We start from the raw sequence: 24,602 nt of genomic DNA, 5'->3' as shown, positions 1-24,602 counted from the left end.
ATTCAGAACCATCTTCATACCTGCTTTGCACCCCTTCCTGCCCCCAGCCAGTGGAGTTATTTTATTATTTCTCTGTAATTTTAAATCATGGTCTTTTCTAGGACTAAGTATTCTAACGTACTTCTCTTTCTGGGAACCAGATGCTTTAACGACATTTTCTTAGTAATCTCTCGACAACTTTTTGAAAGACAAAAAATATGCCTGTGGAGATATCAGAGATGTTTAATTGGGCACAGCTTTCCTGACCACAAGTCGAATGCTCTACCCCCACACTAGCTATCCTCTGTGGTCGGAGAGTGGGAGGCTTGGGAATAACTTTCCACTTGCACTAAAAGGCTTGCCCTTACCACCCAAGAAGTGAACTCAACTTGGATCAGCTTTGGGCAGAAGCTACTTGCCCATGAGATACCTGACGAACAGCTCAGCCCACCACCCAGGTGCCTCCACACTGTCTTCCCATAAACCTCCTGACCTCCTGCTCTTCCTTTATGTGCTCCCATCCCATTCAGAACCCTGCACTTTTCTCTCAAGTGTGCCCCGCCTAACACTTGGCCTCCACAGAGTGTCTTCTGCCTGTACAGTTCCCTTTGTTTTGGATGCTTCTCATTTCTGCCTGTCCAAATCACTGGGCTCAGCTCAAACAACGCCTCTCCATGAAGCCTTCCCTCGGTTCCCTGCCTGCCTGCACCGGATACACGCCCTCCCCCTCTGAACCCACACAGTTCTTGACTTGCCTGTCCGGCCCTCCTCTCTCCTGGAAGGTGCCTGCTCTTCTGAGGTTATGGCTACACCATCACTCACATCCACTTTCCTTAGGAACACTAGGGTTTGAGATCTTTTCCTCCATTCTGCTGCCATCCATGACTTTTCTGGCCCTTGCCCCATAAGAAATCAGTTTATGGCATAAATGGTCAATAATGGCTTCCAGTGTTCATACGTAGACACACCAGCAGACGCCTCTCATGCCCCAAACGAGTGGCTTAATGTTCTAAAGGGGTTAAGGTACTCTAGCCCCATGAGACGGGCAGTAGGGGCAGATTATACTGGAGGCCAAATGGGGGAAGAGGCATGAGGAACATGCAGCCACCCTCTAGCTTTTCTTTCATCCGGCCCCACATCTTTCCATCACACCACCTGCTCAGCCAGCACAGGGCTGCCATGTGGGATGAGTCTGCTGGAAAATGGAAGTTGGTCTCTTCTATCTCTCCAGCTAATATGCACAGACTTAGAGACACTGCCCTCAGCAATACTTCAGTGCAGGCCTGGGGCCGCCGGTGAAGAGCGCAACTGGCAGGCGCCTATGGAGGTAATTCTTCTTCCCTGTAATTAACTCCTCTCACTAGGTAAATAGCAACAGCAAGGCCGTGGTCCAAAGAAAGACTCCTTGATTTCCAGAGTTAGCTCCAAACTGAATGTGGCTTGCCTGAACCATTGCAGTGGGCCTTACTCCAAGTGAGCTGAACCAAATCAGAGCCTGGGTTATGTGTCTTGGATACTTCTGGACAGCAAAAGGCACAGAAGACTTGCAAAGCCAGAATGGCAAAATCACACCATGCATTTTCTACCCTATACCTATATCTTTAAAATTCTGAAGCTATGTTGGGCACCTGGGTGGCTCAGTGGCTTAAAGCCTCTGCCTTCGGCTCGGGTCATGATCCCAGGGTCCTGGGATCGAGTCCCACTCGGGCTCTCTGCTCAGCGGGGAACCTGTTTTCCTTCTTCTCTCTCTGCCTGCTTGTGATCTCTGTCAAATAAATAAATAAAAATCTTTCTAAGTAAATAAATAAAATAAAACAAAATTCTGAAGCTATGAAGAACCACAGAGACTTGTCTAGGCCATCTCTGCACCCGAGGAATCTGAAACCCAGAAAGGTTAACTGGTCTGCTTAAGGTCACTCAGCATTCAGGAACAGGATCTGCTGACCAGAAGTATGGAGACTGTTTTGCCCTTAAGAGACCTGATTTAGGGGGTACCTGGGTGGCTCAGAGGGGTAAGCCTCTGCCTTGAGCTCAGATCATGATCTCAGGGTCCTGGGATCGAGGCCCACATCAGGCTCTCTGCTCGGCAGGGAGCCTGCTTCCCTCCTCTCTCTCTGCCTGCCTCTCTGCCTACTTGTGATCTCTCTCTCTGTGTCAAATAAATAAATAAAATCTTTAAAAAAAAAAAAAGTGAGAGACCTGATTTGGGAGTTTCTGATGGTTGTTTTTTGTTTTTGCTTTCATTTTTTGTTTTTTTTGGTAAAGCCTTTGGTTTGTTTTAGAATGGTTTCCCCAGCCACTCATCCAATATACATAGACACAAAGCTGGCACCAAATGAGCAAACAATTGCATGTTTGAGAAAAACACGATTCACCCAGGCCCAAGGTACAGGTGGTGATACGTACATGCTCTAGACAGAATGAAACAATTGGGCATCCCAAAGGCCCCGATGCATCTCACATGTATCTCCAGCTTCGTACTTATCAAAGCACTTTCTCAAGTGTACTACTGTTGGAAGTGAGAATTTGTAGGTAATAGTCCCAGACAGGGCAGGAGTTCCCACTACTAACACACAACAGAGTAAATTAAGACCCAGAGAGGCTAAGTGATATGGCCAAGAACACACAGCCTATTAGGAGCAGAGACAGGCTTGGAGGCATATAGCCTAGTTCTCACTCCACTGCTGATACTCTCAGAGGTGCTACCAGTGAGAAGGATGCACGGTTCTGATGGCTAATGGACCACCCTCTGAACCAGCAAAGGAAGCAGAACCGAAAACAGAAAACACGCTGATGAAGGACCAGTCCGCCTCACAGAGGTAAGAAAGCCCAGCTGCGACCTAGGCAGAGTCAGACGTCAAGGTAGGACTGAACAGGAAAACAGAGCACTGAAAATCTAGAGTTTGGCACCGAGTCCTGGCTGCACACAGTCCCCAAGGCATTTCTCTGGCCTCAACTTTGCCATAAACAAAACAGGGATAATGGCCCTTGGGGAGAAGGACAAAACAAAACCTGACAATTACAACAATGGCTACCACTGCTTGAACACTGACTATAAACCTCTTTGGAAGTCATTATGCATGAGATGCTTTCTGTGGATTTATCTCACCTAATCTTCACTTCAATCCTCTGAAGCAGGCACAATTATTTTCTACCTTTTAGTGAACAGGAAATAGGCTGAGCAGTGTCAAGTCCTTTCCCCAAGTCTAGCAGCAGACGTGCCAGGATTTCAATCACAGGTACAACTGAGGTGCTAGAAACCCAAGTGAGTTGCAAAAAAAAATATTTATTTATTAAGAAGCTGCTCTGTTCCTATGGATTCCATATGAACTGCTTAAAATTGCACTAGCAATTAGGGATGACTGGTAAAGTCCCTGGGCAAAGAGATCCATTTTCAAAATGCCTCAAGCATCTCCCTAAATGTACGCTATTAAAGTTGACTTTAAGATTGCATAATGCATCTGATGGAAATTAATTTACCTGAAATAACTTTGAAAGGTTGCATCTGGGCCGTGGCTGTACCTAATCTACATATTTATGACTCCCACTTCCTTCAAAATGGAAAGTGCTAATTAAATCCCACAGAAACCTCCCCCCACATCTTTGTGCTAATTCTTCTTCAATTTCTCTTCTGCTTTCTGGTATATGACGTACCTAACTGACTCTCACACAGAGGTTCTGTCTTGTCCAAACATAAGTTGTAAAATTTTCCCAGTTTCTCCAACTCTGGGATTTATAAATTCAAAATGGGAAGAACAGCTTTCACCCAATGGAATGAAAAGCATCTAACTGCATGAGCTCTGTCTTGTCTTTGTAATGCAATCGCCCTGGAAGGAGTAAAAGCAATTCGATGCAAAATTCCCCAAAAGATGAACATGGTATGCGCTCGTCGTGTATATCGTGTATATCGACAGCAGTCCCTACCCCCTACCCGCCAAACCTGATTTTTACTTCTGCCCTTCAGTCCACGTCACCATGAATCATTAGGGTTTACAAAAGTCTAGACACTGCTTGTGGGCAAGCATTTTTTAATCAATGTCACTTTGACATCCCAGATATCCCACGGTGGTGCTGCCTGACAGCTTGATTCCAGATGGAATAAAGGAAAGTTCTCTGACGATGAGACTGTAATGGTCCCAGATCTTTATGAGGCGAAGTGTGCTTGTTTGGACAAATCTTGGTCCTGAACACGGTTCACTCAGGCACACACATGACACAGAAGATGAATGTGGCCCAGGACGTGCTCCATATGTGAGCCGTCACAAGGCGGGCTGGGGAGTGCTCTGTGGCCATGGTTGGCTAGCACACGGACTAGGAAAAAGTTCAAGACCAGCTGCCTATGCCTTTACCTTCAAGTAACCTGTGCGTCGCTCTGAGGGACCCAGGTGGTTAAAGCACGCACTTCTAGCTCTTAAATCCAGCAGAACACTCTGGGTAACTCCGGCTCTACCCCTCCTCGATCCTCTGTCCCAGCAGGTGCCCATACATGGATTTGCAGACTTGCTCACTGTGCTCACCAGGTGCAGGGGACACGTAAATCAGGGTGAAGGGAGGGACGTTGCTAGGAAGAGCGACCAGAGGGCAAGTGCCCTGTAACTAAACCCTTTACTCTTTCTCTAAGCAAGTACACTGGGCAACAGTGGAAGACTTTATTCGGTTTCTTTCCCTCTCAGTTTGTTTAGGGATTTCTTTAAACAAGACAAGTTCAGGGGCACCTGGGGGGCTCAGTCAGTTAAGCATCTGCCTTCGGCTCAGGTCATGATTCTCAAGTCCCAGGATTGAGTCCCGCACAGGGCTCTCTGCTCAGCGGGGAGCCTGCTTCTCCCCCTGCCTGCCATTCCCCCTGCTTGTGCTCTCCCTCCCTCCCTCTCAAATAAATAAAGTGTTTAAAAAAACAAAATAAAGCAAGACAAGTTTGTTCTCTCCTCCCAGGAGGTGGCTGTGCTACTATTTTCCCACTCTCACAGGGGCTGGGGCCAGAGGGAAGCACCCATGACCCCCTCAACATTCTCCCGCATTCTCGTCTGTCACTGGCAAAAAGGCATAACGAGGGCTATGGCCATAGCCTGGGCTCCAATTGCTCTGAGAGTCCTGAGCCCTTGGCTGGGGAGTCCCAGCTGCCAGGACCTCACTGCTGACGCTGAGTCTACAGGCTAGGACATGTAATGACATTATCGGGTGAACGTTTATATCTACCGTTGAATTCTCATAATTCCATGAGCTGGGTACTATCACCATTCTCATTTTGTCAGTAAAAAACAAAACAAAACAAAACAAAAAACAGAGGCACTGGGAGGTTAAGTAACTCGTCCTCTTGGATCATCTACCAAAGAAGCGGGGGAGCCGGAACTCAAACCCTGGTAGTGTTACTCCATAGGTTTAACTATTAGTCAATGAGTACTGACTCCAATATCCTATCATTCCCATCTTCGGGAAGCTTTTCGGGGGTGGGGCTGTCCCTCCACAGGGTTTTGACTGCTTGCTTCTCTAGCTCCCATCCTGAGCTGAAGGAACAAAGGGAAAGAGAGATGAACCAAGTTAGGAAGACGCTGGCAACAATGCCCACAGCTACTTTCTCCCAACATTCTGATTAAAATGAACAAAACATAAAAATCTGACCCAAAATATTCCGTTAATGAGCAAAGAAGGAAAAGGGCATACCTGAAGGAAAAGGGTGTCACTGAATAAAGGTAAAAAAAAAAACCTGGTGCTTGAGAAATAGAAAATTCTGGAGTGGAGTAGAGAGGCCGGCTGCCCACAGGCCCCTGGAGCTACACGGGTACGTTAGCCCAAGGAAATGAACTAACTCTCCAGAAACTCAGTCTGCCAAGACGGTGAGCCGGCAGCTGAACCTCAAGATGGAGGCTCATGCCAAGAAGTTGTGGCCGGAGTCCAAGAGGGAGAAGCCTAGAGTAGAACACGGTCCACTCCAAGTTCACTCGAGTTTCTTCAGCAGCCTCTTCCCCCCATGAGGTGAATGAACAACCAGACCCCGCTACTCAGAGTTCCCCAGTCCCAACCCCCAGAGTGAGAGAGAGAGCTGGGAGCACTTCCAGGTGGGCTCTCAGCTCGCGAATGCGGTACAGAGGGCCATTCACCACAACACAGGACCTGAGATGGTAACCCTCCTTACTTGCCTTCTTCAAATCCATCCCGGAAGGAGCCCGAGCGGCTCATGGTTCTGCTCTTCTCGTCCAGGGACACGGAGCTATTCCGGAATCGGCTATCAGTGTATGGGTCATACTGCCCATCGGCATTGGAGAGGCTGTGGGTCCTCAGCATGGTTGGGTTGGACAAGCTCATCTGGGTAACGGTGGTGGGACTCGCTGGAAAAGAAAGGAAGGGGACTGAAAGGTGGGAAATTCATGTCTCTCTTCAAATCCTAGATGGGGATGACGAGGGGATGGAGTAGTATCGGCCATATCTGTCCCTGCCAACTTCCCTCCCTAGTCTGTTTTCTAGAAGGCTATCACATCCACATTTAAATAAAACACGGAAAGCTAAAAACAAGGGAGGAAAGGTGGGTCATTTCCAAAGCAAGTCTCTGGGCCTCAGCTTTCCAACTTGGCACGTTCTGACAAGCCAGTGTCACCTTCCAGGCATGAGCTAATTACTCCCTGGGCTCATCTGGAACAACTCCCTCTAAAGCCGAAGCCCAAAATAGTCCAACCGGGCTTTTGATCAGATGGGAAGCATTTGTGCATGACAAGAAACTCCTGCCTCAAAGAGTTACGGCTGGGAAAGAACAACATGAACACAGGTCTCACTGCTTCCAATGGGGCATGCTTGTAATGGCGCCTAAAGAGCTTCAGGGCAAAGGGGCACCTCCCCTCCACCTTGGCCCGAACAGGCTTTTTTTTATTAAAGTCCTGTCCATATCAATAACATACAGTATTTCCAAAGTATCTATCTGTTAATTAAAAAGGAAAAATGGAGCCTTATTTGATGATAAGCCACACCTGTCCTTAAAGAAGCCGTGTTTATTATTCGCGATAATCAGAAAAGGCCTCCCTTCTAAAGAGCAAGATGAGAGTGGGCAGGATTTTGCCTCCATCAGTCTTCTAGGGCTCAGCTCCCATTCCTCCTGGTAATTCTAGCCAGGACGGATCTTCCCTTTTCCTAACTATATATAATACCTGCTACCTGATCATTGTCGGTTTTTACACAGTTTCATATAAAGCTTTGGATTGTTCTCTTACCCTGATTACAAGTCTGTGTGGGTGTGTTTGTCTCTCTGAAAAAGAATCCATTAACATGTCAGCAGGGGCTGTCTTACAAATTCTTTTCCTTTCCCCACTGTGCCAGTCAAAGCATGATGTCAGTAGTAGGCATTTCCAAGAATATGTGTTCACTCAAAACCGGATCTTTATTTTCCAGATTAATAGAGCCATGCAGAGGACCAGACACGGGGTATGCTACAACTTTTTAGATAGAAACCTATGTCTTCAGAAGTCTTAGAAACAATACATTCTTCTCAAAAGTAGAATGGTTTGCTCTTTACTATAACCCTACCTACACCAACCACATAAATAAATTACTGATAAGAGTACCCAAACCTTTTCTCTTCTCTCTCTTTTGCTATTACTTCCCTATAATCAAGTTCCATTGCTGAGGGCTCATCAACATGGAGGGCTTGACCACTTGGCGATGACCACAGGCCTCTTTCAAAATACTAGATTAACCTCTGCCCCCCCAGGGCTGATTCCCACAGCTAACGGTCAGTGGCTACTCACCAAGCTGGGAGAAGTTGAATCTCGTTCCTGAGGGAGACGTGACGCTGGAGCCAGAGGAGAAAGGGGAATTGGCAGCGGGGTCCTGCAGGCCTCCTGCAGAGTGGGACCGTAACCATTCTTTTGCGTCTTCTTGGGTGCGAAGCTGGGAGGTGGGAGTATACCTGGATAGACAGAAATTATGCTGGGATCAACTGTGAACGACACTTATGAACGTGAACTCCGGGGAGCTGATGATAAATAGATGAAAAAAAAAAAAAACAGAGCCAAAGATGATCTTTAAAAAAAAAAAAAAATCACATCAGTACATATCCTGAAACTTATGAAGTTTCTCCAAACCTTTTTTGCTACTTGGCTGCCTTTGGGGAAAATTGCAATTCTTTTTAGTGCAGAGGATAAAGGGAGCAAGATCGGTAAATGCTCAAAGGAGCCGTCCCTGGGCGTATCTGTAACATGTTGATTCACGATAGTGTCATTTCAAAGCCCTCACCTTTACGGGGCCGGAGCAGCAGAAGGAGCTGCTGTCAGAGCTTCGAGGGAGTTTTAATTCAATAGCTCATGGCAGCCGCATTCTCGGGCACATGTAAGTGGCCGTGAGTCCCAGCGTATCAGAAACCAGACTCGACAGAAGGCGTGACGACACTGACACTGTGTTCGCTGCAACGAAGCCTCAGTAAGTCTCCGTAACAGGAACCCCAAATCACTGGGTGCCACAGACGTCACGGGACCCAGCTCCTCACTTATTACATAAAAGGTCTGGCAATGGTGTATTCAAGGTCCCCGTTGTGCCGGGTGCCTGCACAGGCATCTCGACAACACCTCCCACCCACCTGGCCATGCAGAGGCTACTATCCCCATTTTACACTGCAAGAAGGGGAGGGCCTGCCTCGTATCACGTGGTGACATTTCATCCATTTTACATCTGATTCCAAAATCCATGCTCTTCTCATCATGCCCACAGGCAGCATCTCAAATTTCTGAAGTGCCCCGTGGCCAGAGTACCTCTGGACTTACACACAGATTACTGTGGGGCGACTACTAATTATGGAACCAGAGGGATTCTCTGGACTCGAGAAGAAGAGCTGCTGGTATCTTGGCATTGTGCGTGAATGTGTGGGGTGGGAGGAGCTCGGAGGGACAGGCAGAGTGTATCTGCTGTAGGTGATGGACATACAATTTTCTGGGTCCCATCAATTGCATGAAGATAGCCTAGCATGTACTCTATTCTGAAATTTAAAAAAAAACAATTTAGGGGCGCCTGGGTGGCTCAGTGGGTTAAAGCCTCTGCCTTTGGCTCAGGTCATGATCTCAGGGTCCTGGGATTGAGCCCCGTGTCGCACTCTCTGCTCAGCAGGGAGCCTGCTTCCCCTTCTCTCTCTGCCTGCCTCTCTGCCTACCTGTGATTTCTCTCTCTGTGTCAAATAAAAATCTTAAAAAAAAAAATTTAAAGCTACATCATTTTGATAGAATAGATCCACTGGGGGGAAAATATATATATATATATATATATATAATTTAATAATGTTATTCTTTAGAGGGATTAGCTTCCTGGATAATTACACTTTGGAGGCAAGAGTAGGGCCTCAATGTCAAACTCATCTTGGGAGTGGCCATGAACTGAGTATTATTAGTCTGAAGCCCTTAGAGGCACGAAGAAAACCGTGAAGCACAAAAGGCCTTTGCCAACCCCTCCCTCTATGGCCACAGTGCTGAAGTTCCTCCCGCAGGACGTCTGTTGGGGCATTTTCAATACTCTTATTCTTAGATTCTCAGAACTGGCTTTCCCCGAGTCCCTACTGAAAGGCAGCATTGATACCTACCTCACATTATTGCTCAAAATGCTCTCAGCCTTAAGAGCTGCAGGTTATTAACCACAGACATACATGACAGCAATGAAACATTTCATTCCAAGTTCCTTTTTTTTTTTTTTTTTTTTGGCGAAAGCACTTAATGCCTAGTGCAGTGTGAAGCAAATGCTACGAAGAACGAGGTGTTTAAAGAGCAGGGGAAATGACAGCGGCAACCATCATACAGTAGGACCATGGGGCAGGCGTTAGTCCCTCTGGTTGGCAAAAGGGAAGGAGATGGCGTGAGCAACGGTGACTTACGGCATCTTGCTTAACCAGGACTTGCACCAAAAATGAGCCACGACTTACCGATGAATGGAAGGACATTCCTTCCCGGTAGTCTTTTCTTTATACCAAAGCCAATCATCACACCCGTTGTCTTGTCGGGCACTGAAAACCGACACAATTTTCAATGAAATACTTATAGGAAAGACAAAGCGCCTGTCTTTAGTAATTTTTTATGGCCCCCAAAGTTGAATCTTTTCCAACTTAGGGAGATTTATTTCTCTTCTTTGCCATGTCCTGGCTAACCAACGTGCCATAAGTCACGTCCTTTCTTTTGGAAGACAGCTGTGAACAGAATGGTCAGGGTGAAGAGCTCACTGATGGAACCCCGTGGTCCCAGGAGAGGCAGTCTCTGCTCTCTGGGCTTGCCAAGGGGTGTTCTTCATGAGATGGCTTTCGCCATAATAAGCCTGAAAAAGCACAGCCTCTGCCCAAGCAAAAAAGCCAACAGATGGAGTGATGAGAATGAGAGGGTGCTAGGGGAGCCCCTGTTTCAGAAGGTCCTGCTGCGGTGGCCAAAGCGGGGACCCCAGCCCAGCCCAGCCCTCACCCCTCCCCCAGCCATGAGGGTCACGCAGCCAAGCCCCAAAGCCACACCAGATGGTACGGACGGAAGGAGGAAGCGCAGATACCTGAGTCCTTTTTTAGGCAAAGTGTTCCTATCAAGGTGCGGGTCACTGTAGGAAAGTTAAAACAAAAATGAGAACTTCAGAGAAGCACAGGGAAAGCAGGCAAGGGAAGGAGGGAGAGGCTAAGGAGGGGCCGGAGATCTGAAGCAAGAGACTCACGGCACCAGGGAGCGCTCCCTTCTATCCAGCTGCACATGCAAGACATCCACATCCACGGAAAACAAGAGACACCTGATCCGGGGCCTGGCCGACCCCAGCGCACACCCCAAGGCACCAGGAGGCCCGAGACATCCACTGGACCCTAAACTTCCTCTTCTGTCACAGATGCAAAGCAAACTCAGGGGCTGCCCCAGGTTGAAGCAGAGCCCACACCTGCTGCTGCCCAGTCACCCAGGCTTGCACCAGCACCCCTGCTTCTTGGAGAGAGAGATGCCAGCACCCCTGCGTCTGACCCTCCCCAAATGCCATTGACGATGACTCCATGTGAGAGAAGGGACTTGCGGGAGGGTGTCAAGAGGCCAGCAGTCTGCATATTTGGAATTCACCTGGAACAACATGAATTCCAGGTCCCTCTTAGTTTGGTGTAGCTTGGTGAGCAGCCCTGGGCCCGAGTGCCGGCAGGTTTCAACTTGCCTGCTGATAAAGTCAAGGCATTTGGATTTCCAAAGAACAAGGTTTTAAAGGCTTGGTCTGTGAGTCTGACAAAAACAAAGTTTTTGCCATGGACGGGGTGAAGGGGATTTTCATTAACTTTTTTTTCCTAGCACAAAACAACATCTGGTTGTTGTATTTGGCCAAGCTGAGGCTCCCCCACAAACTGGAGGTCAGTATCCATCTCTGAGGCCCACCCACAGGGCAGCTAAGGGCAAGCGAACCTCTAAGTTCACAGAGCCTCACCCCTCCATGTCCTCTTTTTCACAATCATTCCAGGAAATGGGCACAAAGAACACAACAGCCTGCGAGACGCACCAGCCAAACAGCAGGAAAGGATTTTCTGGAAGGGAAAGGGAGCCAGCTGCGTGGGGAGTAGGGGCAGGGGAGACAAAGGTGAGGGCCCCACCACACAGTGGGTGGGAGATCATTTCTGGGCTGGGAGGGGGAGGGGAGAGAGAGGGAAGAAAGGGTAGGGAGCTGGGAAGCAGGAGCATGCCACAGGAGGGCAGAGATGCAAGGGAGGGTGTCTGCCGCCCCAGTTCAAGCGGTTGAGCTTCCTTCCCAAGCTGGGGAGGGACGGGCTGGCCCAACTCCACCGCTTCTAGGGCTGGGGTGGACAGCGGAGCAAACCCTCCCTGGCATGTCTGGGGTCACAGAGTTCAGCAGAGCCACGAACACAAGCGGCAGCCTCAGGCCAACAGCCTCACACAAGACGTCTGGCTTGACACGGATGGGCAGAGGAACCTGGAGGCTTGGTGGGCTCCCAGGCCTACAATGTCATTACCTGTCCTGTTTCCTGGGCAGAGTACTTCTGCAGAACTTAGGGCTAGCAGCAGGGGAAGAGAGAGGGCTAGAAGTCCAGGCAGATAGAAAATAAGAGAAGGAACATTAGATGGGAAGAAAAGGGAGGGGTCGGACACACACAATGATTAGAACATTTTTTTTTCTCATTCCCAACACGCATCCCGGCGTTCTGGCCTACGTGGAGAACAAGACACACAGCACGCTGTGGTGAAATCCGGGGCTCTGAGGCTGCTTTGAGTGTCTTGATCACTCTGGCTGGTAGCCCTTTAATAGGAGGGTGCCTGCCGTGACACCCACCAAGTCCACCCCACTGCCTAGAAACGTCTCCTGCCACCTGCTCTGCCTTCACAATGACAAGGGTGGGGGGGACAAGCAGCTGATGAATGAACAGGATAAAATGGAAGGACCTCCAAGGAGGAATGCCATTTCCAACGGGAGCATTAAATCTGCAGCCCTTCCTCCGCCGCCGCCAGCAGCTCCAAGCACGGAGAATAACCGCGATGGAAAAGGTAACAGGAAGGAGAGCCGAGTTGAATTCCATCCCAGCCTGGCTTCCCCATGGAAAAGACAGCAGTGGTTAGAAAGAGCGCACTCTCCCAGGCAAAGGGGAACGAACATTTGGGATTCCTAACATAAACCCTTTGACTTGCGGGAGGGTGTCTCTCCGAGAGATATAGGCGCATGGCACCAACCTCTCTGACAGCGTGGTCTTCACGCTGTTGGTTCTGACGAAGGGAGTCAGGGAGTCGTCCTTAGAGGAGGTGATGAGGCCCGTGGAGGAATTGTGACTCAGCCCCCCTCCGCTGCTGAGGGAGATGTCAATGGACTCGCAGCTGGTGTGAAGGCTGCTGACCGACTGGAAGCCCAGGCCGTCCTTGCTGAGCGCGGACGAGCTGCTGGCGTTGGTGCCCCAGGTGAGGCTATTGGAAGGGCCCGAGTGGGCTGAGCTGGGGCTGGAGGCTAGAGGAGACTGGTTGATATCCAGATTCTTGCTGTAGAGAGGACTGCTGCTTCCGCTGCTCAGGACGCCACTGCCCGAGGGGGACTCTAGGTTACCTTGCTGGGCCGAGGTGGCATGGGGATTGGAGATCACCACTGAGTTTTTCATGGTGTCTGCTGTGGCAATGGGCACTTGCTTGGTAGGCTTCCCACCAAAGAGTCTGTGAAGAGACAAAGGGTTGTGCAGGTTGAACAGCCAGCAACGAGGGGTGCCGAGCTGTTAACGGTGGGGCACAAGTACAGGAGCCCTAAGAATCCTGGGGAGGGGCACAGTCGTTGCTACTGAAATGGCTAATGGCGCTCTGCTGGGAAAGGACGCCATGCAGGGGCCCAGACACCATTGTCTCACAAGACTCCAGCTTTAAGTTCGAGGCTGTAGCCGAGACCCTTAGGGCCACGTGGGATAATTTTCAATAGGCCTAGCCATGGTGGTCCCAGATCTTGCTTCCCTTCATTTCCATAAATAGGGTAACTAGAAAATTGCCCCAGCCCCGAAACATCTAGAGGAAAAGATCTATCTTAATCATCTTTGTATCTGAGACCCCAGGCACAAAGCAGGTACTCAGTTCAGTTCCAAAGGTTTCGGTTGTTTGGTCTTTAAGAATGACATGAACTGATCAAGAAGATGAGTCTAGATCTGGAAGGGGGGGGCTGGGAAACGTATCTTCCCGGATTTCTCCTCAAGTGATGGCCCATCTGTAAGATGGGAGGCTAGTCCTACCCAAGGATCTACACAGAAATCTTGCCGGGGCATGAGATGTAAGAGCAGATGCACTGGGTCTTGGGGACAGAAATGTCATTCCATGTCATCCCCCGGCTGATGACCAGAAATGTGCTGTCAGAAAAACAGGGAATGGCCCATGGGTCTCCCTCTTCATTCAGCAACAGGACTCTCTGTGAAGAATGGCAGAACAGTGTTAAAGTCCAAGGATGGGGACATGCTCTAGCAATGCAAGTCATTCCATCCACCAGACCCTGCTGGAATGTGCATCTCTGCAGGGACAAAACCATGACCTATCTTGAGAGGCAGGTCGCCTTGCACCCAGCTACTCCGTGGTAGGAGTCTCATCTTTGTTCTCTCCCGGGAGTCCTTATAAATCCCAATTATCATAAAAACAAACATACGCACACATAACTAATCCTCACTACGGTATCTGGTAACAGATTAGAAAATACTTTTTTGGGGCACCTGGATGGCACAGTGGGTTAAGCATCTGCCTTTGGCTCAGATCATGATCTCAGGGTCCTGGGATCGAGCCTCTCATCAGGCTCTCTGCTCAGCAGGGAGCCTGCTTCCCCCTTTCTCTCTCTCTGCCTGCCTCTCTGCCTACTTGTGATCTCTCTCCCTCTGTCAAATAAATAAATAAAATCTTTATTAAAAAAAAAAAAAAAGAAAAGAAAATACTTTTTTGCCTGACGACAACCAAAGAATGAGATATCCCCTGGTAGAATCTTGGCTTTGGCGTGCTTATATACTTCCAGTAACAGGAAGCTCCCTACTTCTAAGGGTAACTCACTCCACTGTCAAGCCCTTTCAATCACCAGAAAACCAAAATCCTATGCATCTTTTTTGTTGCTTGTGGCCCCTAATTCTCCTCGATGTAACTACGCAGAAAAAGTCCAGGCTTTTGTCTGCTGGTCCCTCCCGTCATTTGAAGAGCGCGATCACTGGATCTAAGATTTCTCTTCTCTGCACTAAGGCACAAAGAGGAAATTGAGAACACCTCCTAATGATTTAGGAAAAATGCAATTAACAGGATTTGGCTGAAAGTTGTTCAGTGTCGAGCCTAAGAATCTGCATGCATTTTCAAGTATTCTGTAACAGTAGCCTAAGGGTCCAGTAAAATACCTTTGTAGTTACTAAAGGAAATCTATAAGACCAAAGAGCGAGTATTACATATACTACTTGAGGCAAGAAGTAGAGGATATTTTCATTTACAAGGCAATCTGTTAGAACAACAAAGAGCAGCCCGATAGGACCTTCCCTTGAAAAAACAATCATTACTGAAATTCTAATAATCAAGTCTAGACAAAGAACAGTGAACTGCTTCATCACACTTTTCACGCGGCAGGCTTCTTCTGAAGTCTTTTCAAACATTCCTATTCACCCCCAAATATGTGCACATAGTTTTTATTTTTCACTACTTAATTTTCTCTCCGGGACTTAGACTCTTTCCTAGGATAAGCCATTTCCTGGGAAGGTAAGATAAGCTCTGTCCTATGCCGTTAACAGTTTGAGGACGGTTCAGCAGAGAGGAGGATGAGATGATACGAGCAAGCAAAAGCTGTACACATTTAAAAAGGAACTGCTTAAAAAAAACCACTATTTTCACATAAAAATTTCCATTCAGTGTGGAAATACGGGAAAATGCCTTTTTAAGGGAATAAGAAATCAATTTCTCTTTTTCAGAAACACTTCCGCTTTAAAAGGCTTTTTTGTCTTTTTTTTTTATTTTAAGAAAGCTAGAATTTCAGAAACAAATTTGGAATTAAGCATGCAGTATAAAAAAGTATGTGTGTGGTGGAGGGGGGAGGATACTGGGCTAGCTGAGAGAAGGATCTGGCTGAGCTCACGGTCTGGCATAATGTTGTAGAATCTCAGCCACGGAATTAATAAGACAAGGGTGGAAAAAAGATCCTTTGCCTTCTCCTCATATGCCCACCTGGGGTCTAGGGGTGTATTAAGATCTCATCTTGGATGGTAGCTAGCTCTGACTGAGCACCTACGATGGGCGAGATATGGCTACATAGGTTAATATTCACATGCAACCTGGGACGCCTGGGTGGCTCAGTTGGTTAAGCCGCTCCCTTCGGCTCCCGTCATGATCCCAGCGTCCTGGGATAGAGTCCCACATCGGGCTCCTTGCTCGGCAGGGAGCCTGCTTCTCCCTCTGCCTCTGCCTGCCACTCTGTCTGCCTGTGCTCGCTCTCACTGACAAATAAAATCTTAAAAAAAAAAAAATTCACATGCAATCTCAGGTAGGCGTTCCCATTTTACAGATGAGGAAACTGAAACAAAATGGTAAAGAAGGGACCCACGGTGTCTGATGAAAGCGGACTCAGGATTTGACCCCAGGATGACAGATTCAGACACTTGGGTGTTTTCCTCCCCACACGGGAAAATAATAAATAAATAAATAAAATAATAAAAAATATATATTTTATTATATAATAAATAAATAATAAAAAATAAAAAATATATAATAATTATATATTATATATAATATATAATAAATATATAATAAATATATATTATATATAATATAATAAATATATAATAAATATATAATAAATATATATTATATATATAATATAATAACATAATAATAATAAATATATAATAAATAAATAAATAAATAAATGAAATAATAAAACTGCTGGCAGGTTCTGACTAAACAGACGTGGAGGAATAAGCTGTTTTCACCAAGGAACAAAAAATGATTCGCTCAGGATGCCAGTCCACAGACTCCAGCGCTGCTCAGCACCACCGACCCGCTTACCTGCGGAGCGTGGGAGAGGCCACGTCGGGGTACTTGGCTCCCGGCTGGAGGGTCGCCTGCGCCGCACTGGACACAGGCTGGGCGGCTGGGTTCACTTTCACTGAGTTACAGGAAGCCACGCTCTCGTTGTCGGATGAGATGCCTTTCTCCTTATCGGTCTGGTTGACCAGCCCCGGCAGAGAGCTGCCCAGGGCCGTTTTGGAAGGCTCCCTCAGCTTGGGCACTGGCAGGCCCGCAGACTTACTGCTGATGTTGGAATCGATGCTGCTGGTGCTAGACCTGTTCCCAGCCCCGTTGCGGCTGGTGGACTTACTGGGCCTTGGTAAACTCCGGTATTGCAAGTTGGTCCGGGAGCTGAGAGCCAGATACCCATCGTCCTGGTTCTGAGGCCCGTCCATGCTCGTCTTCCGGCCGGTGGACCGGCCGACGAGTGCAGACGACTTGGGGATCTTGCCCAGTGTGGCTGACCTGCTGGTGACCGTAGCCCCACTGGCTGTGATCATGGCCAGCCCAGCGGCCGAGCCGCTCTGCTTCTTGAACCCAAAACTGTTGGCATTGGCAGTGGGGGTCCTGGAACTGCTGGAGAGGGGCTTTTTGGACTCGTCGCCACTGCTGCGGCCTGCATCTGATGGGGACCGCTTCACCTGGGAAGCTTTGGGAGACAGCCTTCCTTTCTCAGACACCTTTGCATCATCTGTTTTTCCTAAGGGAGAAAGCAGCAAGGTTAGTGTGCACACCAAGAACCCATCTGCTTACAATCGTCCCCTCCACCAAAGAACTGGTTCACTTTTTCCTTGGGGAAAGCAGTAGCCTTGGGAGGCAAAGGAAAGAGCTTTTTAGAAAGATAATAATCTACCCACTACTGTCGCCGTGAGCCCTCTAGGAGATGTCAGTGACTCTCCTCATTTGCAAACCAGCCTACATTTACCCAGAACAAAGCAAAGCCGGCCAATCGCTGGCACGTCTGGGCAAGAGATCCTGCCTTCTACTGACCTTTCTTCCTTCTCTGGCTATTCAAAGGCTCTCCTTAACATTTTCAGGGGGCATCTTTGCCTTCCTGCAAACACACTACTCTGTTTACACACGTCCCTAAATCACAGGCAACGTGAACCTGACCTAAAGGCAGCTCGTAAACTCACGCCCTTGAAAAGCCTGCACACGGGTGTGTGGGCTCTTCCCTAGCACCTGGTTAAGCCCACTCCGTCCCCTTCGGCTGCTGAAGCACCTGCTGAGCTTGAGGCTTACACACGGACCTCTTTCCACGTGGGAAAATGCAGGGAGGCAAACCTTCCCGAAAGCTAGTCACTGTCAGATCTAACCTCAAAGAAGAAACAGTTGCCCTTGATGGGGACTGAAGCTCTTGCTCGGGTGTCTGCGGGTTTCGGTTTTCAGACCGACAAAGGCAGATATGAGACAGCACAGCCCCTCACTCACCGGTTCCGGGGGTCTTGAGGGTGCCCGCTGGGGCAGCTGCCTTCGTCCTCGGCATGGTGATGCCCACCTGCGCGGTCATGCCTCGGCGCCACGAGCCCGTCTGCGAGATGACCGAACTCTTCTTGCCCGAAGTGCTCTTGTCAGACTCGTCAGACACGTCCGAGGGATTCCGCCTCCACTTGGATCCGGGTTCCATCTTTATGCCGCTGTCTGAGCCTCCGTCGGACTTCTTGACGTCATCGCCCGACCACAGGGACCCCCTCTCCACCTGGGAATGCTTCTCAGCGTCGGTCTGTGGATGAGACGCTGAATGAGTCCTTCCAGAATCCCAGGCCGGGAGCCCCTCAGCCCGCAACGAGAATGCCAGCACCACGACAGACGATGACTAGAAAATGTCTGGGCCCTTACAGTCTGGTTATCTTGCTAGAAAGCTTGATTTTTTTTTTTTTTGGCTCGAGGAAAAGTACAGAATATAACTATGTCCTAGAAGGGAATAAGAAGTAGGAGGGGCCGGGGGAAAAAGGGGGACAGAGCCCCACAGAGGAGAAACATGAGCAGACCGAGACGTGGCCAGGATTCAGCCACCAACTCTTTGCCGCTTGGCGATAAGCGCTTCTCACCCCGGAGACCTCTCTTCATCCGGCACCCAGCCTCCTGGCCTGTTTCCCTTTGTTCTGTCGTCTTCCTAGCACAGCGCGGCAGCCTCACGCACCGACCGAGCAGGCAAGGGTGGCTGCTGATTCCACGCCGAGCAGAGAGAGACAGAGGGGCTGGGAGGAGACAAACCCTCCAGAGCCGGGGTGCCGGCTCCCACCCCGCTCCATTTATATGCCACTGCTTTGCTCCTCTTGTGGGATTTGGTTCAAACAAGGGCTATAATTAGCTAGCTTTCTTTGGAAGAGCCCTGACCTGCTGGCCATGGAACCCAGGAGGGGACAGAAGTGTGATGTTAATGATTCACCCCAGTGAAAAGGCACAAAGCTAACCAGAATGCTTTGGGAGCCTCCCTAGGGGGCCAGGGCCAGTCCGAGGGGATGACGGGAGGGAGAAACTGCTCAATGAATGCAGGTCGCTGTCAGCAACACTCCAGGCTGGCCACACTGAGTGACAAGGCCTGTGTTTGCTATACCTAACTACCAACAGTAGGCAACGCTATTAGGGCAGGAAATCACAATGATCACCCAGCAAGAATCTGGCCTAACTAATGCCTTTCACCCTAGAATAGTACAGGTATCCATGCCTTCCTCTGTGGATATACCGTGGTACGGGACAAAGCTGAACACAAACAAGCCCCACTGAAGTCACTTCTCAGTCACCATCATAGCCTCTCTCTCTCCCCTCAACCCTGCATCCTTCCCAAATTCCAGTTCTCCATCACAACCACCCGATGGTGCCTTTCCTGGTTTGGTCATGCCTCAAACATATACTGAGCTCCCTCTGGGCACCAGAAGGAGGAGGGAGACAAAAGACTCACGCCCTGGCTGTGGGCAGCTCCCCATTCAGCTGTGGTAAGGGACAAAGACAGGGTGTTCCTGCCTCTGAATACAGCGGGAGCCGCATCAAGGCTTGATGAGTAAAGGAGGGAACCAATGAACTCATGCTTTTCAAGCTACAGCAACCTTCAACAAAACAGTCTCCGATCCCAACCACTCTCTGGTTAAGGAGCGTCATGACAAGACGTAGCTTTGCCTTCATCGCAGCTTTACAGATGAGCTGAGGCTTAAGTGACCCACTCCTTATCTCAGCTACTCCAGCCTGTGTTCCTTCCTCTGAACACTTTCAGTCGACTCCTTCAACCAGAGTTCCTCCAAGCCCGCCATCTGCCAGGCGCCATGGAAAGTCTGAGGATCCAAGTGTCAGATTAAGTCCCATCCCTTCTGGAGCCTACGATCCAGGGAAAGAGGCAGAGGTTGGCTAAGTAAATACAAATAAATGAGTAATGATGAATTACGAAATTTTATAAGAAAAAGGACAAGGAGTAAGAAATAGAAATACACGGATGTAATTCAGTTGATGAGGAGGAAGATGGGGGACAGTGGTCAGGCCTTTTTGAAAAGTGCCTTGAAGAGTGAGAAGGAACTTACTGAGAAGAGTTTAGGGAAGAGCATGCCAGGCAGGGGGGAACAGCACATGCAAAGGTCCTGAGACAGGAAAGAGAGTACCTTTAGAAGCACTCAATCCACGAATATTTCCTGGGTGCCACCATACACCAGGCAAACTTATGGGGCCTGGGACCCCATTGTAGTAAATGAATAAGAACAAGTACAAGTCATTAACTTCCTGGAGCTTATGTTCAAGTACATTCTGACACATTCCAGGAAATACTGAATACTGAAAACTGAATACTGAAAACTTAGCACTTAACTACCATCTGGATATTAGTTATTATTAGTTATTCTTTACGCGTTCCTATCCCTTATTTTCCCTAATCAGATTGCAGTGATGCTAAGAGTAGTAGCAGTGACAATTAACATTTATTAAGCACTTATTATGTGCTAGGCACTGGGCCAAGGTGCTTCTCATGTATCATTTAATTGAATCCTTAACAAAAATCCATGAGGAAGTTACAGTTCATATTACTACTTTACCTATGAAAACTGAGGCACAGAGTAGAAAAGAAAACTGCCCAAGACTCACTTCCAAGTGAGGAAGTGGCTATCCAAGGATTCTAGGAAGTCCTAAAAGCAGAGGCCAGATTTTAACCACTATGCCACACTGCCTTCCTGGAGAGTAAGTCCATGGACAAGAGACAGTTCCACATGTCTCACACCATACCTCACATAATACCTACACTGAGTAGATTCCCCTTCCATACTGGCTGGCTGTGCCCCAACTCCAGCCCCGGAGCAGCTCCAACCTAGCTTCTGGGTGTGACTCCAAGACCTCTGATTTACCCAGTGATAGAGAGAAGGCACATGGTCTTGACCCAGGACTATGACTTCAATCTTCCCTCTAGAAAGAACATCCAACCATCACAGCCCCAACTAGGCCCAGCACAGTAGCCTTCCCAGCACTACTCTGCATAGCAGGCCTGGGACACTCTACTGGCTTTAAGTTCTCAATTCCTTAACAAAACCTTCCTGGTTTATGTGCCAGATCATGTAGTAGCATCACTAGGGATCAAAAGATGAAAAACTGGGGCACCTGGGTGGTTCAGTCGGTTGGGCATCCATCTTTGGCTCAGGTCATGTTCCTGGAGTCCTGGAATCGAGCCCCGCATGGGGATCCCTGCTCGGTAGAGAGTCTGCTTCTCCCTCTCTCCCCTCAGCTTGTGCTCTCTTGCTCAATCTCCCTCTCAAATGAATAAATAAAATATAAATAAAAAATAAAATCTTTAAAAAAAAAAAAAAGAAAAATTCCCAGCCTCTCTGTTCGCAGAGCTGACAAGTAAAGGGTAGCAAGACAGCTGCCTGGGGAGGTACAAAGAGCTGAGTCCTTCCCTTGGCTCTCCACGCCTTCGTCAGTTCTTCTCATTTCCAACAGCTTCTAATTTTGGAAGGATTTTCCTATTGTCCCTACCTGGAAGTCCACTCGCTCATTCAACATCCCAAAGGATAAGTAGGGAAACAACCAAACTCAGGTGGGGAGAAGGCCTGCAATTTTGGAGGTTGGCCACTGAGGGCCCACAGAAGGGAGGCTGATCTGCAGAGTGAGAGGTGGAACCAAGGTGGGCCACGTGGCCTGACGTGCGGGGGAGAACGCGGGCTTGGTGTCGGACTTCATGTACTGGGTGCTCCCTCCTCTGGAGGGAGTAGGTTACCTCGTCTAAGGTCATGACCTGTGTATAAAATGGAGATGCAAGAGATAGGAGTCTTAGAGGGCACAGAGTTGTCACCAAATGTGGAGGGACTCAGTCTTTTGTTACCAACTCTCCCACCTCTGAAAACCCCCAGCACCTGATTGTCTTTATTCCATTTTTGTTCTGCATGAGGGTGAACAAGGCACTTGTCTTTCCTGCTCTTGGGCCACAAGCCTTTAGAAGCCAGGACACTGCCCTCTTCCTGCCACATCCCCTGCAGGTCCGGACGCTGAACTGGCTCAAGTTTCGACTACAGTCATCTCAGAAGTAATGACCAGCATCAGAAGTGGTAGTATCACTGCCACTTTTAGGTCGGCCCCGTGTCCTTCTGCATATAGTATTAGCTCATCTAACCCTCTGAGCTTGTCCTATTATCCATATGTGACAGACCAGCAAAGTACACGGGGGGAAGAAGGACAGTGACTTGCCTACAGTCACAAGCAGCAGCCCCTAGCAGGTGGGCTGCCCCCAGCCAAACCCTACCCCTACATCCAGACCAATGGCCAGAGAACAGCCAAGAGCTCCAGGCTCACTCAAGGCCTCACACAGGACAGGAATCCCTGCCACAGAACTCAGAATTTTGTTCCCTCGAATAGCAAAAATTAAACTCACATGGAATTATCTTCTTCCCCTTGCATACTAAAAACTTCACAGGCAGTGAAAATTAAAGGCATCTTGATACATGCTTCTTTGTATCTTGGCACCTGGAATGGAACCTTGCACAGACTGAGGGGAAATAATGAATGACCAAGGACATGAATGGACAAATGATCACATGGGAGAGAGAGGTGTTTGTCACAAGTCCTCTGCCACCAACACACTGTCCTAAAAATAAAATGCTGCAAAATATAAAATGAATTGCAAGATATATTAAGAAGACAGCCAAACTTTCGTTACTGACATGAATGGAGGGAGGGAGGCAGAGGGACAGGTTATCTAGAGGAAGAAAGGAAAGAAGGAAAAAGAAAAAAAGAAACTCCTGAGTACCTACCAAGAATGAGACACCACAAGAGCATGTTCAGATGAAGTATTTCCATGTCACTACCACACTCCTCCTTTGAGACAAGTCTAATTGCTGTGACTTTACAGACCAGGAGACAGAGGCTTGAAGAGGCTGATCAGCTTCTCTGAGGATACCATAGGGCCAGGAGCTCACCCCCTTCTCCCTGACCCCACAACCTAGTTTGGCTGCCCAGACTCACCAGTCCTCATGGCAGAAGTCCACTAAAGGCTATCAGACCTCAAGCTAGAAGATTTTCTGTCCCGCCGGGGAGCCGTGATCAGAGACCTGGGGCCGGACACCTGGGCACGTGCGTCCCATCGAGGGCACCCTGGGTGCCTCTCAGCATCCTCCAGGAGGACAGTCACTCACAGACAAAAGGGGCTCTTGTCTCCCAAGGACAGCTCCTCTGTGATCTGCTCCGCTAACAAGGCTGCTCCTTAGGCTTCTGGACCACGACTTCCCTGTTCCTCGGATGGGGTTCCTTTTCACTTTTCCTCAGGAGCTCTTCCGATGTGCAAAGCTGGCCAGGCAACCTGTCCTCAGCCTACTTTCCCGGCCCGTCTGCCGGCTGCTTCTTCTGCCTTTCCCCGCCTCGGCTGGGACACTGCGTACTCCCTGTTCGATCGGGGGAAACCAGTCTGTGACAGAAACCTGAGCGAGCCCTGGGGAATGATGGCAGCACACATCTTCCCGTTGCCTGGTGCCGCTCTGAGAGGAGTAATGGCCCTTAGCTTTCCTCAGAGTGGGATGAGGGGAGGAGGGGATGAGGCTGCAATTTACGCTGATTCAAATATTTGGAGATACTCCCTCACAGGAACAAAGGGATGCCAGAGAAACCACCTCCCTGGGAGTCTCAGTAACTATTGGTGCAAGTCCGCCTTTATTTTATTCCACAAACTACTGGCTTAGTGTTTATCTCAATATATTAAACTCAGGTAGTTTTATAGCAAACAATAACAACAACAAAAATCAAAAAAAGCAAAAACAAAAAACAAACCAACCCAATGAATATTAAACTCCTTCCATCCCTTGAAATCAACCTTCTGCACCAGCTCAAAAGACATGTTTGTGCCATATTCTTGAACCTTTTCTGATGTGACATTTTCTAGATGAAAGCAAAGAGCTGGTCAGAGAGGAGGGGGTGCTGCCCTTAACCAAAGCTGAGTCTATCAGATAGGAAATCATTTGTAAATCCCCGATGTTTACTCTGTATCAGTGTGGAAAACAGATGACCGCCCCACCTTCGTGGGAGGGAAACAAAGACAAGAGATACTTCTGATAGTGTTTTGTTGGCTTAACTGACGTCTAAAAGCAAGACTGTTCCTACCTTGAAAGTAAACAAAAGAGAAACCTATTGATTTATTCATCTCTCCTCCCTCCCGGAGCCTCTCCACAACCTTCTCCCTGCCACAAACATGTCTGTCTGTCTGTCTGCCGGTCTCTCTCCTCTCTGTATCCTTTCCACCTCAGTATCTAAGGAGAGTCTAAAAGCTTGTTACTGTTACCCTGAAATTAAAAAGACTCTCAGGAGGGACGCCTGGGTGGCTCAGTGGGTTAAAGCCTCTGCCTTCGGCTCCGGTCATGATCTCAGGGTCCTGGGATGGAGCCCCGCATCGGGGAAGCCTGTTTCCCTTCTCTCTCTGCCTACTTGTGATCTCTGTCTGTCAAATAAACAAATAAAATCTTAAAAAAAAAGAAAAAAGGCTCCCAGGAAAAAAAAGGAATTCGTGTCCACGAGGAAAGCAAAAAAAGTTGGTAGGGGTAAGTGGCAGGGACATAGGCTGGCTGAGTTTCTAACTTGTGTCTAATCGCTGATCAAACAGTGATCGCTCTCAAGCAGAGTGGCTTATGTATGTTTTTTTCTTTTTTTAAATCACCCTTTTGTAAAATGAGGTATAGCATTCACATACTCCATGCACAATGTTAAGTATAGAGCCTG

General features: G+C 48.5%; 1 protein-coding gene across 12 annotated transcripts in view; it reads right to left on the bottom strand.

Annotated features, from left to right (window-relative positions):
- The window catches only part of NAV2 (neuron navigator 2), a 398,868-nt gene that overhangs the window by 52,632 nt on the left and 321,634 nt on the right, over positions 1 to 24,602 (bottom strand). For 7 of the 12 annotated variants that reach the window (XM_047690357.1, XM_047690360.1, XM_047690358.1 and 4 more), the window contains 7 exons: positions 17,862 to 18,153; positions 16,428 to 17,130; positions 12,621 to 13,088; positions 11,909 to 11,974; positions 10,474 to 10,518; positions 7,713 to 7,873; positions 6,117 to 6,305 (listed from right to left, as the gene is read on the bottom strand). In XM_047690357.1, the coding sequence (XP_047546313.1) occupies positions 6,117 to 6,305; positions 7,713 to 7,873; positions 10,474 to 10,518; positions 11,909 to 11,974; positions 12,621 to 13,088; positions 16,428 to 17,130; positions 17,862 to 18,153 (1,924 nt within the window). The remainder of the gene's footprint in view (positions 1 to 6,116; positions 6,306 to 7,712; positions 7,874 to 10,473; positions 10,519 to 11,908; positions 11,975 to 12,620; positions 13,089 to 16,427; positions 17,131 to 17,861; positions 18,154 to 24,602) is intronic. The other 5 variants (XM_047690361.1, XM_047690365.1, XM_047690362.1 and 2 more) reach the window with 2 other exon arrangements.

The sequence above is a fragment of the Lutra lutra genome, chromosome 10, assembly GCF_902655055.1.
Source record: "Lutra lutra chromosome 10, mLutLut1.2, whole genome shotgun sequence".
In the NCBI taxonomy this organism is placed as follows: Eukaryota; Metazoa; Chordata; class Mammalia; order Carnivora; family Mustelidae; genus Lutra; species Lutra lutra.
This window is presented reverse-complemented; position numbering and strand designations above follow the sequence as displayed.